Consider the following 15537-nt stretch of genomic DNA (forward strand, 5'->3'; position numbering starts at 1 on the left):
AGTTTCATATAGTAAAAAAGTATTGATAGATATATGAAAAGCTGTGGCTTCAAAAGCTTTTTTTTTATAGTAAACTTACCAGAAATAATAAACAACAATTTGGTATATAGTTGAGCTCTCGACTAACTGTCTTCCTATACTTACAGATCTGGTAAAGTATGAGTTGTCACTGCTTCTCATGTAAGACATATATTTCCCACAGCTAGCTGAGGAAAAGATAAACCTGCAAAGTTCTCTATTATATATTATAGCTCAGAATGCATTATTTTTATGGCAGCTTACTATTGTGAGAGAGTAATGTCAAACTGACGAATCAAGTAACTCTGTAAGCCTAATATACATGTACCATTAAGGAACAATCCCACCAAGCATTTGGTCTAGTGTAGGCGTGTAGGTTTTGTGCTGACTGATGATTCTCTGTGTGAATAAGTGATTGATAATGAACCCATTAAATAATCATTCAGCAATAAATAGTGTCCCTGTGCACTTCAGATCAGCCTATTCAAACCTTTATACAGCATTTTCCTTTTTTCCTTTTAATTCATTCAGTCCTTAACTTTCTTTGATTGGCTACTTAGTTCATTTGCTTCCCATTTTCATTTGTTTTGGTACTTGCCTCCTTTGTTTTTTTTGCCTAGGTATACCTGTTTTGATTTTACCTTCTCAGATTACTAGTTGTGGTAACTAGAATTTTAATGCCCCTGCAGCTGTTCCATATGCTGCTGCCTTTAGACCCTCAGTCAAAAATTTTACTAGTCTTCCCCCTGAAAATACACTTTGGTGCTATGTAGTTCCCCCAATTGGGACTTCATGCTAGCCCCGGATAAAAGCCAGCTCAAAAGCCCAAAAAAATATGTTTTACACATTCCCTTACTAGGTATGCTCAAGTAAAGTGTTAGCTGTTAAATATATTTATTATATATTTCATTTTTTTATATTTGGGTTTATGTAAGGGAGACTTCCAGTAGTAATTATGTAGTATTTAGTAGACACAAGTACAGATTCTGTACTATGAAAACAATTTGCATAAAATATGTAGTTTCAAAATTTGCTGAACCATTCTCATTTAAGCCATGCCCAATTGATACATTCTCAACACATAGTGCTTGCCTTTTTTGCAGGAGGGCATAGATTACCTCAGTAGCTCATATTATTTTCATCTTCTGTTTTATTTTACATACCATACATGCTGTGTATATTCCTGTAAATTCTGTTGGTTTGGTCTCCTTTTTTCTTCCATCTGAAAACCTTACATAAATGACTATTGTAACTATGCATGCACCAGAATGGATCCATTCAACTTAGAAATGTGGACAGTAGGTGCTGGATATTTTGATAGCTGTAGTTCTAAAATACCTCTTGGACCGTGAAATATTTTTATACCAGGAATGCTGCAATGATTGTGGTTAGGCTACTATAAATTATTGAATGGTTTATTTGCGGTGACTTAGAGTCCATTTGAAGTTCATAAATAGGAGACAACACCACACTAATAGTTCAAGTGTCTAAAAATATTTATTCTGACATTAACATCCAGAGTACAAAAGCTATAATGTTTAAGTTGTTTTAAAATTAATTATGTTCATAGGGACTTACAATGCTGCTTGAGGTGGGAAAATTGTTAAAATGATAAATAATGTAACCTAAAGTGTTTGCTTGTTAAAGGTTTTCAGAATCTATTATTTTTTGACAAGGTTCTGTTTGATGGGAGAGGTGTTTTTGGCTCCTACAACACTTTTTTGTGCTATGGATTTTTATGGTTTGCACTGGGACTTCCAAACCATTGATGCCCTTCTTTTGTTTTTCTGGACTCCCTTTCTTCTTAGGCAAGCTCCCATCATCAAAAAAAATATTTATTACCCTTTATCCACTCAGACTAAGGTATCTCCTAGGAAGTAAGCTGACAAAGCTTTGTTTTAATATTTAGAGGGTACAGTGTGGCCCAGATGCATTTAAAAAGCCATACTAATTTTTAGTTCAGGGAGTCAAATATTGTCATAAAAATGTTAAAAATGTTTAAATGGCTTCATTTTTATACTACCAGAGGTAGTCTGTGGGGGTAAAAAGGTAAATACGTAATCTGGGCTTAGGTAATATTAGTTACATTAAGTTGTTAATATGGTTCTCTTTTTCCTCATCTCAGAAAGGTATATGGCTCAGGTGTCCAATTAAAAGACTGACCTTGATGAAAACAATATGCATTTAGAAAGGAGCAAGTGGGATATAAAATTAAATGCTAAACTACATTTAATATTCTTCCATAAGTATTGTTTTATTGAGCTATAACACTAGAAGGTTTTACTGAAGGCATTTTGCCATTTCATTAACCTGAGAAGTTGGAGAGTATGATTTGCCAAGGATTAATGTATAAATATACACTTGTGAAACTACTGAGGTATCCCAAGAGTAATCATGTTATGCTGGAGTTTTATGTGCAATTAATTGAATGTTCTGAAATGTAAGAAGAGTCACATGTGAGCAGGAGATAGATGGCTTGCTTTTTTATGAATAAGTGACCCTATTTGGACAACTAGTGTATATTTAGTTACAATATGCTAGTGTTTGGTATAGAGTAAAATTTTAGCATCCTAGGCTTTTGCCAAAAAGACAAGTAAGTTTGTGGACCATTGTGGGCTGTGAGCTCCTGTGCTGTACTGGGCCAAGAATATTAGGTTTACGACAAAGGAGAAGGTGCTTCACTCCCAATGAAAATGCCTAGCCACTTCTCATGTGTTCATTCGCTGGTAAATATTTGACATATAGAGCCAATAGAGTTGAATGAGCACCTATTTATTTAAACCATCAAATAAATTTTCCATCTCAAAACATCTTCTATTAACAACATTTTCTGGGTCTCTTTTGAGGTCAGTCGAGGCTTAATTAGATGAATTATATCTGATCTATCAAGTGGCAGGGCCATTGGACTATTCATTTAGATATGGATCATAAATATCATCTTGTTATTATCTACAATAGATGTGTTACAACAGATGTAACACATCTATTGTGTGTTACTGCCCCCCCACCTCCTAGATTGCAAGTAGTTTAGGGCAGGGTCCTCTCCTCCTCTTATGTCACTGTCTGTATCTGTCTGTCATTTGCAACCCCTATTTAATGTACAGCACTGCGCAATATGTTGGTGCTATAAAAATTCTGTTTAATAATTCTAATAAAAATATCTGCACATGTTTTATCAATGTGATTTACTTCTAGCCTCTGAGGGGATCCACTAGATCCAAGATGGATATGAAAGTATTCATACATTCTTTGTATACATACAGATTATGAATTGTGTCCTTGTACCTCCTATCATAATATATGCCTGCTAGCTAAAACCAGTATCTAGAAGGATATCTCCATAATTTCACATCAGAATTAGGTTTATAGAAGAAATAAATAAGAGTCACAGTTTGTTCCTACAAGTCATCAGAGGTAAGTACCGTATTTTTTGGACCATAAGACGCACTTTTTTTCCCCCAGAAGTGGGGGGAAAAAGTCCCTGCGTCTTATGGTCCAAATGTATCAAAATGTATCCTTCCCAGCTGCTGTCCCGTCCCGTCTCCTGTTCAGCGCGGCCAGAGTGACTGTCTCCTGTATCTTGCTCCCAGCGTCCTCCCACTCTCAGCATGATTGGCTGACAAAGTCATGCTGTGTTCCCTGAATAGCGTGCTGAAGATCACTCACAGCACACAAACACAATGTAAACAAATGTTATATTGCAATCCGATTGTCATACATTGTATGACAATCGGATTACAACTGAAAGGAAATACTCACCCAGTGTCTGCAGCTCTGCTTGCTGGTATCTGTAGTGAGATGCAGAAATCCTGCATTGTGTTATGCATCTCTCCATGGATACGAGCAGCTGCAGCCTCCAGCTGTGCCTGTGTCTCTGTGTGAGGCACCCAGGGAAACCCCCCCCCCCTCACATCACTCGGAGGATGAGTCCTCTTCCAGTGATGTGAGGAAAATTTAAAGGCATATTACAATGTAATCTGCTTCTAAATGGTTTTTACAGTACAAAAACACCATCTCATAAAAGTACCGTACATTTTTAATTTTATTTTTAGATTACATTGTTGTCTATTATTTCATTATTGTTTTAAATTATTATTTATATTTATGTATTATATTATAATTTATGATTTTAATATAATAAATAAATATAATTATCATACCCGGGAGTTAATCCTAAGAATTAGAAGCCCACAATACAAACAAAAATTTCTATGCAAAAAAGAAAATAGGATAGGATTTTATTAAAAGTACATTTTTTTTTTTTTTTTACATGATTGCGTGTTTCAAACATTTTTTTATATTCATGATATCTACTAGACCCTTGTTCGGACATATTTCTGTAACTTACAGGTCTAAAATGTAAAAAAAAAAAAAATTCATGAAAAACTGTAACGCTTTTGGTACAGAAATCCAGACCTCAGTGTAACGCCCAGGAGGTTAATGTCTTTTGTTATAAAAGCAGAATTAAAGGGGCACTACGTCACTGCACTGTGAGGAACTGAGCTTTCTAGATTCTGACTCTAGCAATGAGGAGTTCTTGGGGTTCTCATAAAACGAGCAGAACCTTTACCGTAAATCTTCAACTTTATTCTATTTTATTACTGAAGTCTCTTGTTATTGTGTTTTACAGTAATTTTGTCTTTTGCTGACTTTGTTAATAATGGTTCTAAATGCTGCTGTTTACTTTACAGGGTTTATTACATGTGTTTATGACTGTGATGTTGGTTTTTAATGCACATAAAATATTTTAGGACACTATTTGTTTCAGAATCTTTTTTTTCTTCATTTCCCTTCTCTAAAAAACTGGTGCGTCTTATGGTCCAGTGCGTCTTATGGTCCGAAAAATACGGAGTATATATATATATATATGTACATCTGTGACACTTTGTTTTTATTTTTTACTATTTTTGAGTCAATTTCTTAGAAAACCCGTAACTGTTACTCACATAAAACTTGTATGTTTAGAAATTCTTCTGTCTTGGATCAAAGATGTTTGTCCAATATGGGCTACAAAATCCGGAAACACAATCTTCTGAGATGATAATTGGATGAGAAAAATCTCACTTTAGTATAATAAGTTTCCATGTTAAGACTTACGCACATGATGAGTGAATAGTACAGGTTAGTCATGTTGTCGGACTAAAATTGTAAACTGTTGCTGATATTTAACTTTTGAAAGGATTGCTACTTTTTTACCAAATCCGAATGCAGATGGATAACACAGGTCAACATGTCATTTTCATCAGATATCATTTTATGTGGGATTTGTAGTCTTTTTGATGTGGATTTTAAATCTGTGTTAAGCTTTTCTCTAGCACGTCTAGTTTTTGTGATGTAGATAATTATATATTGTGTGAAATTCGTTTTAAATAGTGAAATTTGTTATAAATAGCCTTAACATTGATTGATTGTGATTGATTTCATTTGTCATCATGCCTAAAAATTTCCTTAATGATCAAGAACAGTTTCTGTTATGTGTGTGGTTCATTCACGACGAAAGCACAACGTCGCTAAAATTCCTACAGAACTTAAAAAGATATACAAATTATATTTCGGCTGTCCACTTGGTGACCAGGATAAATCATGGGCTTCACATGTCATCTGTATCAGTTGTTTCAATGGACTGCGTGACTGGCTAAATCAGCGTAAGACAGCAATTCCATTTGCAATCCTGATGGTGTGAAGAGAACCGCGAGACCATCTAATCGACTGCTATTTTTGCCGTGTCAACAAAAGTGGATTCTGAGGTAAAACTAGGAACAAAATTGTATATCCCAGCCTCGATTCTGCAATTAGGCCTGTTCCCCATGGTGATTCATTGCCAGGTCTGGTACCACCAAATGATGGACTTTATTCTGTAGAAGGTGATGAGGAATGCACAGGAGTTGCAGCCAGTTACAACCCCGAATCATCTGATCCTGACTACTGGGCCGATATAGATTCAGAACCAGAGACCTTGAATGATCTTGTTCGTGATCTAAATCTCTCCAAAGACAAAGCAGAACTTCTTGCTTCAAGGCTTTAACAGAAGCACTTGCTTGAAAAGGCTGTAACTGTAACTCACTACAGAATCAAAATCATAACTTGACAAGGTTCTTCACTATTGATGGCTCACTGTGCTACTGTCATAATATAAATGCACTCTTTAACAGTTTGTCACAAAAGCATTTTCCATCTGAATGGCGTATCTTTATTAATTCCTCTAAAAGAAGCTTGAAAACAGTCTTGCTGCATAATGGTAATTCCAAACCAAGTTTACCGATTGCCCATTCAGTTCACCTAAAGGAGTCCTATGACAACATGAAGTTATTACTTAAAGCAATCCAGTGTAAAACACACCAGTGGAACATCTGTGGGGATCTAAAGGTCATTGGCTTGCTGATGGGAATGCAGGGAGCATTCACAAAATTTTGCTGTGCCTGTGGGACAGCCGATCGACAGGAGACTATTATGGCAAGCGTGATTGCATACCAAGAGATACCTATAAGCTTGGGACAAGCATTGTCAAGTTTCGGCTGGGTGAAAGTTTCCTGGGCAACCATAAGTCTCCTGCATACAAGGAAGGAGTTCAGAATCTGCTTGATTCAAACCAGAAACTGGGTTGTCGCATGTCATTAAAAATACATTTCCTGCACTCACATCTAGAATTCTTCTCAGAAAATCTTGGTATGGTGAGTGACGAACAAAGAGAACATTTTCACTAGTACATTCAGGTAATGGAGCACCACTAACAATGTTTCTGGAATGAAAGTATGCTGTACCCTGACAATCCAGACAAAGAGTTCAGAAGAAAATTATACACCAAGCATTACTGAAGAAACAATGGCACCTGACTGACACTTTTCAGTAGATCTATAACACGGTGTGCCTTATTTTACTTCACACTAAAGATGTATTAACATTCACGTCACTTTAATGGTGCTTACAATTTAGTACAAAATACATGCACATACTAGGTACAATGTTACTCATAATAGTACTCATAACTCAGGAATGTGGTATGTGTTAAGAAAAACTGAAAACAGGTCTGAAATCTGCTTGAAAAACCAATTTAGAAAAGTTTGTTGTGGTTTCTGATGATTATCAAAAATATTTTTTGTTGACCTGTGTAATTTGACATGAATTTCATTCATAAAAGGGCAAATGCAACGCCTCTCTTTATCACCTGAAAGTGGGCTAGCTAAACAGCAATTCTCAGATAGCAGTATGGTTTAATGATGATGGGGAAAGACGTTACCTGGTCTTCCTACTTTGTGTTCCACTGGACCATGCTAAAAACCACAATTGGTATTTTTAGCTGGCTGAGGAGGCAGAGGAGTCAGTGTCATACTGACCATAGACCTGTAGGCTACTATTGCAACTTAGATCAGATGCTAAAGGGTGCAAACTGAGCACACCAGCTTACCATTGTCAGAATGCTCCAGAAGAGGAACTGGACTTGCAGGATCACCAGGTTTATGCTGCTGAGAATGGATGTTACAAGAGTTATTACTGACAGAGAAAAATAATATTGGTAATTAACATTAACAATTACCACAGTGTATATACTAGTTTAATTTTCTGTTTTTTAAAGGAGCTTTTTGGAAGCAAAATTAAGTACCACCTTGTATTAAAGATAAGGATCTGTTTCCCTCATTTAGGAATGTCCTAGAGTCTGAAGGTTTAAACCAAATGGCCTAAGGCATTATTCCTGAGGTTAGAGACCTTACTGAAGTTTTACAAATATTTTCACTTTCAGGACTCACTTCAGAAAATGCCAACCCTGGTTACTATTTTCCTAATGGTACGAACAGTAAAACTGTAAAACAGTAAAAATGAAGGAAGTATTTTTTCTCTTTTTTATTTTTTAGAAAGGGATTCTAAAAGCCTTAATACCTTAAAGCAATAACGCATACCTTCTGTACCATTAGTGTACATATTCTACAGTTTTTGACATTACCTTTTAAAAGCTTTGTGTTAGATCATTTAGTCATAGGATTGCTAAAGCAGTTTTTAAAATTCCATACTGCAGTGTTTACAGAGAAAGTATTCTGAAGGGCATTCCAACCTTTTCTAACTCATGTTTCTTCACAGACCAATATTTATCAATAAATCCTTTTGCCTGAGTTCATTCTAGAACTGAAGAACTAGGACCTTGAAATGTTGGATGTTAAGAGATTTTCTCATCTGAACACTGACAAAACAAAACAAAAATCAGATGTTTAGAGAACTTTATGGCCTATTTTTTTAAAAGTGATTTTTTAAAGCCTCTTTCTGTGTAGTTAAAATGCGTAGTGTTAAGGTTTTATTTTCAAGGACTTTCTCTACCTTTTGTGCATACTTGTTCTCTCCAAAAGAACTACTGAAGTATCATGGGCAACACGAGTTTCAATGCCATTTCATAAAATCCCTAAATCATCATAAACTAACACATTTTGTAACACATGAAATATAAAAATGTTTACCTATGGAGGTGCAGAGTTAGCCCAAAGTTGCACTTCTGATTGGATAGAAAACTCCTCCCTTCTCCTTATCTCCATTACATAGAACAGGGGTGTCAAACTCTGGCCCGAGGGCCAAATTTTGCCCCCCAAAGAGATTTTTTTTGGCCCCCAAAGGATTTCTAAATATGAATTGCAGCTTGCCCGACGCTGCATTGAAATAGCGCCGCTACTACAATTCCCAGCATCACTCGCGTCTATAGACCAGCGGTCCCTCTGCCTTTGCATGGCTCCGCATTGGACTGTTTTATAGTCGCAGGGAAGGAAAAACGTCCTAAATTTTTTCAATAAATTTCAAGTTTGGCCCGCGACTTTGTCTAAGTTTTTAATTTTGTCCCTCTGTGTATTTAGGTTTGACACCCCTGACATAGAGGGATTTTGCCAAGGTTCATAATATAGCAGAAAAGGCTAACAGCATTGTTTGAGATATCAGTTGAATCCACAAAAATTTAAAAGACATTGAATTTCTGACAGAATCAACAGCTGTTTTTCGTTTCATGCAGAAAATGTACCTCAAAAAGTACACAAATGCACTAAATATAAAAATCTGCATGTTTTTATTGGGCTGATATTATTTAAATAATTTATTTTTAGCAATATTTAAATTATTCTTTCACAAAAAGAAATCTCAACTTTTTTATTCGGATGAAGGCAATTGTGTTTCCCAGAAAAGTTTGCTTTTTATGTGCAGTTAAGAAACTTATTCATCAAGTTCTAAATGCAAATCCACATTTGCTGGGCTATGAATTACTTGTCACTTATTTGTGTGGCTACATTGGGGAAATGTGCAATGCTTGTATAGCGGGGTGGGTATATTAATCAAAGAGTGATATTTTTTTTATGTAAGCTAAATCACTTGGTATTATGTTATAGAATAGATTCAGTTCATCATGGAGATTTTTTTATCAATTGGCTGTAAAATAACACAGGATTAAGTGGTATCTAAAATAAGATGATACCAATATATGATGATTGAACCACATTGCTGCATGTAATAGGAAGTTTGTGTGCTTACATTATAGGCCTCTGTGTTTGTTTCCACACATTGAAAATATTTTTTTTCTGCAGCATCTGCAACATAATAGCATGTTTCATAATTTTTTTGTGAAATGTATTGTTAAATAAGCAAATGCTCAAATTAACATGGCTGGAAATATTGCTTCTGCTTTAACGTGCTTGCATGCTTAATTTCTCTTTTTCATTTTTGCTGCATTTTGCGTCCATTTAATAACAAGCCTAATAAAGATGCTTTCCATCTTTACACAGAGAGTTGAAAACCTGTGTATGTCCTGTTACACATGGAAGGTCTGGAACAGGCGAGCAAGGAGCATAGTGGAAGGCCTGCATAACTGGGCATACATGGAGCACGCAGGATAGGGTTAATAAGTTGTTTTGGGGTAAGAAGGAGTCATTTTGGTGGATTGGAAGAAGGCGGTGGAAGGGGTTAAGGTGATAAATGATCAGGGAAAAGAGGGGTGAGGTAATTTGTTTTTACAGGTTACATGAGAAACCTTTCCACCCTCTGCCCCATTTTGTGATGGGTAAATAGGAAGGGGGGTGTTAGGGGTAAGGTTGGGCAGTTAAGGTCCTTGAGGGGGTGTGTGCTTATTGGCAGAGGTTTCAGTGGGGTTGGGGACTTATTTTTGGTGTGGAGTCTCAGAATTGGTAAAAAGTGGTGGATAAAGTATACACATATGGTGGTAACCTGTGTTTAAAATGGTTATCATTCCCAGCCTGCGAGAATTGGTAGCTGGGAGCAATACTATCAGGTTGGAGCAAACTACCAGTGATAATAGGGCCCTTGAGGACCGGCAGCCTGAGATGATTTAAGTTGGGTTGTAAGCTGGAATAGTTAATTCATTGAAAATTTATGGTTGGTTGTTTGTTCAATATTTCTGGTGTTATGTTTGATATTGTTTATATTGTTTAAGTTCTATTGAATATTTAATGTGTATGGACTTCCAAGCTGCAAGACCATTTTGTATTTGCTACTATTGCATATGTTATATCCGTCATATGTTAAAATGCTTGTTACACTACAATACCCTAATGCATATGGGACTGTACATGCCCACTATCAACCTACCTTAAAATGCAACAGCAAATAAAAATTATAAACACCAAACATGACTGTGCTTTGAGGTAATTCAGTGTTTTTCTCAGGACTGAACAGACTACTACCTTATAATGTACGCATTTCATCAGGGTTTTTTTTTAGCTGTAAGCCCACTTTCAGATTTATATAAAAGTTGTGTTGTAGATTAGCTGTGTTTCACAAATTATGATTCATGTCTATTTAAGTCGTGTTTTGATGGAAACTGCACCAAATACAACAAAAAAACACTTTGGGTCACACATAATTCAACCAGTATACCTTTGGTGTGGTACAGCATAGTAAAAAATATGGTAATATTGTCCTTTGGTAGGAATGTCTCTGTAAGTAAGTCTCTCTGTAAGTACTTGACTCACTAAGGCAGCCATTTCAAATGGGCTAGTCTTATGTTCATTCATAATAGTTACCATAGAGCTGCTTGGTAGATGTAGCTAAATAGCTAATTGTGGGGTTCCAGATCAAGATCAAAATCCGAAAAACAGCAGCATAGTTCATAGCAAGGTATTTTTGTACTATATGAACAGATCTAATAAAGTACTTAAAATATGTATTACACCAAAACTAATCAAACAAGATTTTGCATGCACTTTAATATCTTTCATTGGTTTAAATTGTCCTAACCAATGTGGGCAAGTTTTTGTAATCATTTGACAGGTACACATGCAGTAAAAGTCTTGACCCATTACTGTTGATGAAGTTTGGCCTATTCAGTGAAATTCCATAATGCTTTTTAGGCTATCGATATGCACCCAGAAGTGATTTGCTATACAGAATCTATATTAGGGTTTTTATTGATCGTTTCTTGGTATATTCTTTTCAATTCAATAATTCAAATTCTACTAGATTGTAAGCTCTTCGGGGCAGGGTGCTCTCCTCCTGTATCACTGTCTGTATTAGTCTGTCATTTGCAATCCCTATTTAATGTACAGGGCTGCGTAATATGTTGGCGCTATATAAATCCTGTTTATTAATAATAATAATAATAATAATAATAATAATAAATATGTTACTTGTTGTGCAGGTAGTAGTTTTCGTGTATCCAGTTATCAAGTGAGCCACACTAACTCTATTTTCTGATGCTTGCTCAGATCAGGTGGACCAAAACAGCAGGAAGTGCATCAGATCGATTTCAAGACTCCAGTGTTTTCAACGAGACTCTTCGGATTACAAATATCCAGAGACACCAGGGAGGCCGATATTATTGCAAAGCAGAAAATGGGCTTGGTTCCCCTGCAATAAAATCTATACGAGTGGATGTATATTGTAAGTAAACAATTCTTTCCTGCTAAAATGTTGTTTTTTCACAAAACTAATTCAGCTTGAAATGAACCAAAAAATAGAAATGCGTTGTTACAGTTTCACAAAAGGATTTTTACCAACATTTTATGAAAAAAAAACTTTTGTGCCCTGTAAGCAGGCATGATTGAGATGATGGATAATTGAACTTTTCAAAATGAAGCTAAAACTGAACAATCCAAGGTAGAAACACAAGCAGAAAAGAAGGATAGCATGGTAAAAACTATAATTATTGTAGCAACCTGAAAGGTTTAGTCACATACAGTAAGCCATGTTTAGATTCACATCCCCCTTGTTCAATAGGTTGAGAAGGAAAGTAAGTTCCTACCAGACACAGGTACTGACATGACCTTGGCTAACTTGCCACCACCATATTGGTAATTTGCAGTGATCTGACAATTCCTGCCCACCAGTATGTCCTGTGTTTGCTCAGTTCAGGAGCAATAGTGCATTCTTTACCTGGTGGGTATTCCTTCTGTCTGCCTTTTGCTACCTAAGATTTGTTGCACAGCAATCGGTCTCTGAGATCATACACTGTTAAATCAACAGATTTAAGCTTTGTAGGCATAGTCCTGTATCATATGCTACTTTACCCATCTCTTCAGTCTTTATCCATATATTAAAGAAAAAAAGATCATTTTGAATAAATGATCTGTAAAAAAAAGTAACTGCTCCACATAAAATAATTCAGTTAAGACAACACATTTGACAACATAAATTTGTTGTCTATGATTTTGGAGCAGTATATTAAAATAATTACATTTTCAAATGTAGAAAAATAGAGATTAAATTGTTTTTTTTTTTTTATCTTGTTTTTTTTTTTAAGTCTAAGTTTAATAATCTTGCAACCTTGTGATGCAGGAGTGATGGAAAGGAAATACCGGTAGTAAGACTGAAAATCAGTACCCACAAGTACTGGCTATTTCTAACCATTTTCCTAAGCTTTTTTCATTAACCCTCCCTTTAAACTTTTTCATGCTGTGGCATGTGAGCTATTGACAAATAAAAGATAAAAGGGTATATGCAGGCTTCTAGAAAGCACAAGCATTGTTAACATAAGATTACAAGGGAAAGTTTCAAGGGATGTTTCCATTTTGGATAAATACCACATAATATAGTTCAATTTGATTAGATCGTACAGTCTATTAAACCCCATATAAAGGTAATGCCTTTTCTGCCCCCCCCATCCCCCCCTATTTTCCTTCAACCTAGTTAGAGCGCTCTACTTCCATTCTCTGCTTTCTTCTTGATTTTTTTATTTAATGCATGTATATTTTTTTTGACGGGTCTATGGACCTGGTTTCTAACATCATGCTAACTTCTGTGGTGGGCCTAAATTTTGAGGAAAAAAAACATTCTGTGCAGTGTTCCAATGTACATTAACATTCTCTAATTATAGGAGCATTGCAGTAAAATACTGATTTTTTTTTTTTTAACAGAAAAGTTTGTCTGCCGGTCTAAGATCTCATAGTAAAATTCTGTACCACTGATTTACCTGGAACTGGGTGTACTGGGATGCTTAGGCATTAGGCATGCATATATATTCTAATAAAAATAGCTATTTTTTTTTTTAAACACATAAAGGCATTATGTTTCAGAAGTCAAAAACACCCTATTCCTCAGAAACTGGTTGTAGCCTGGAGCTGGGCCCTTATTACTCTTTACTTGCTGCTTGGATATGGGAATTGTAATCATTTATATATGACTGGATGCTGCTATTCACAGATTTGGCCCAATAGGGTTCATATATATAGGATAAGGATAAAATAGGGATTATGATTCTGTTAGAGGTTAGGAGGATACAGATTAGGAAAAGGGTTATACATGGGGTAACTGATGGGGGAACATGTGGCCATAGTAAGGAGTTGCAAAATATTATTATTGTGCTACTGTTTCTTTGTTTTCCAACTGGTCAAACTACTGTATTCTGTTCAAGCAGGGTTTCCTGTATTACAAACCTGTCCGCACAAATTTACCTGCCCTTTGGCAGGTAAAAAAAAGTTCCCAACTTTTAAAATGCAAAGGAGTACCACTATATTTTTAAAATTTAGAGCCACAAGTCTGTCTAAAAACATCTTGTTTACTTCTTATATAAACAAGCCTGCCAATCAGCCTGCCAGTTAACACACAGACCTTCAATTTTCCCATCCTAAAAGAGAAAAGAGTCTCTTTGCTTACTCCTTAGGAGTGACATGGCTGTAGCTAATGAGTGACAAGCACCTCAACTTAGGAAGCAAAATAAATAATGTGCTTCAGCTTCAAATCTAGAATGTCAGGTAATAGATTGCTTTTGTAAGATTTTACTTCCCTGCCAGTTCACATCATTCACCTCATTTATATTGTTGCACAGAATCTAGAAATGGCTAAATTTGCTCAGTAAACAGGTTTTGGTCAATTGAAGAGTTGCTTTACATGGAAGATGATCTTCTGCAATATATAAAGGAAAAAATATATAGTTTGTATTCTTAGGAACATGTATCAATTTTCTCTACATTTTATAGATTCCTTGCTGTTGCCTAAGTTCAGTGAGTGTGTGAAGTTGCTTGTACCAAGTCAGTCAAGTTTGTTATTTAGAAAACCTTTATGGCACAATTAAGTGATTTGGTTAAGGCTGGGTCTACACGAACAGTTTCAAAAATGCATGTAAACGTTCCTACCTTATGCATTTTACTAGTGTGTGCAATTTCTCCTTTGTGTGTCTCCTGTAAATGAAGTACATTATACCCTTTCTACTTATCAGTTCAACACAGTTTATGTGCTGGAGTGGCAATCTTGTAGCAGGAGTGTGTACAAAGCGATGTCATTGGGCTTGGACTTTAAATTGGTATACTTTTTATAGATCTTTTTATAAAAGAAAATGGAAGGGGCCAGTGAGTGATCAGAATTTCTGATTTCTTGATGTTTTCCATAAAATGGAAAGTGTGAAACCAATTTGGTTGCTGAGGTCTACAACTCCATTGTTTTGCTCAATTCATTGTGTCCAGTTTTATAGAACTGATGGCTTTTTGGGGCATACCGTATTTTTCGGACCATAAGACGCACTTTTTTTCCCCCAGAAGTGGGGGGAAAAAGTCCCTGCGTCTTATGGTCCAAATGTATCAAAATGTATCCTTCCCAGCTGCTGTCCCGTCCTGTCTCCTGTTCAGCGCGGTGTTTATGACTGTGATGTTGGTTTTTAATGCACATAAAATATTTTAGGACACTATTTGTTTCAGAATCTTTTTTTTCTTCATTTCCCTTCTCTAAAAAACTGGTGCGTCTTATGGTCCAGTGCGTCTTATGGTCCGAAAAATACGGTAATTTTTTCACATACCTGTTCAGCAGTGATGTAGAATAATTGCATAGAAGAAAGTTAATTTTTATATGAACTAACATTTAAAATATTAAAGTGTTAATACAGATATTTACATTGTATAGTACAGATATATGGAGCAAAAATACAAACACATTTACAATGATGATTCAGCATATGAACTCTGTCAAAACCACACTATAGTTTCCATCTAATCACTGAACCTGGTTTGAATAAAGAATATTATATAATGTGTAGCAACCCTCAGCAAACCTAATTCCCCTGCCAGGCTGTAAAATCGGGTTGCATATTATTCAGTGAATGAGAATATTGACAGG

The 15537-nt window shown here is 35.7% G+C and overlaps 1 protein-coding gene across 1 annotated transcript in view; it reads left to right on the top strand.

The window, feature by feature from the left end:
- The window catches only part of MDGA2 (MAM domain containing glycosylphosphatidylinositol anchor 2), a gene marked incomplete at its 5' end in the record, with an annotated part of 377702 nt that overhangs the window by 216829 nt on the left and 145336 nt on the right, over positions 1-15537 (top strand). Inside the window, one exon of the mRNA XM_072428049.1 lies at positions 11700-11874. Within this exon, the coding sequence (XP_072284150.1) occupies positions 11700-11874 (175 nt within the window). The remainder of the gene's footprint in view (positions 1-11699; positions 11875-15537) is intronic.

The sequence above is a fragment of the Pyxicephalus adspersus genome, chromosome 12 (genome assembly GCF_032062135.1).
Source record: "Pyxicephalus adspersus chromosome 12, UCB_Pads_2.0, whole genome shotgun sequence".
Taxonomy (NCBI): domain Eukaryota; kingdom Metazoa; phylum Chordata; class Amphibia; order Anura; family Pyxicephalidae; genus Pyxicephalus; species Pyxicephalus adspersus.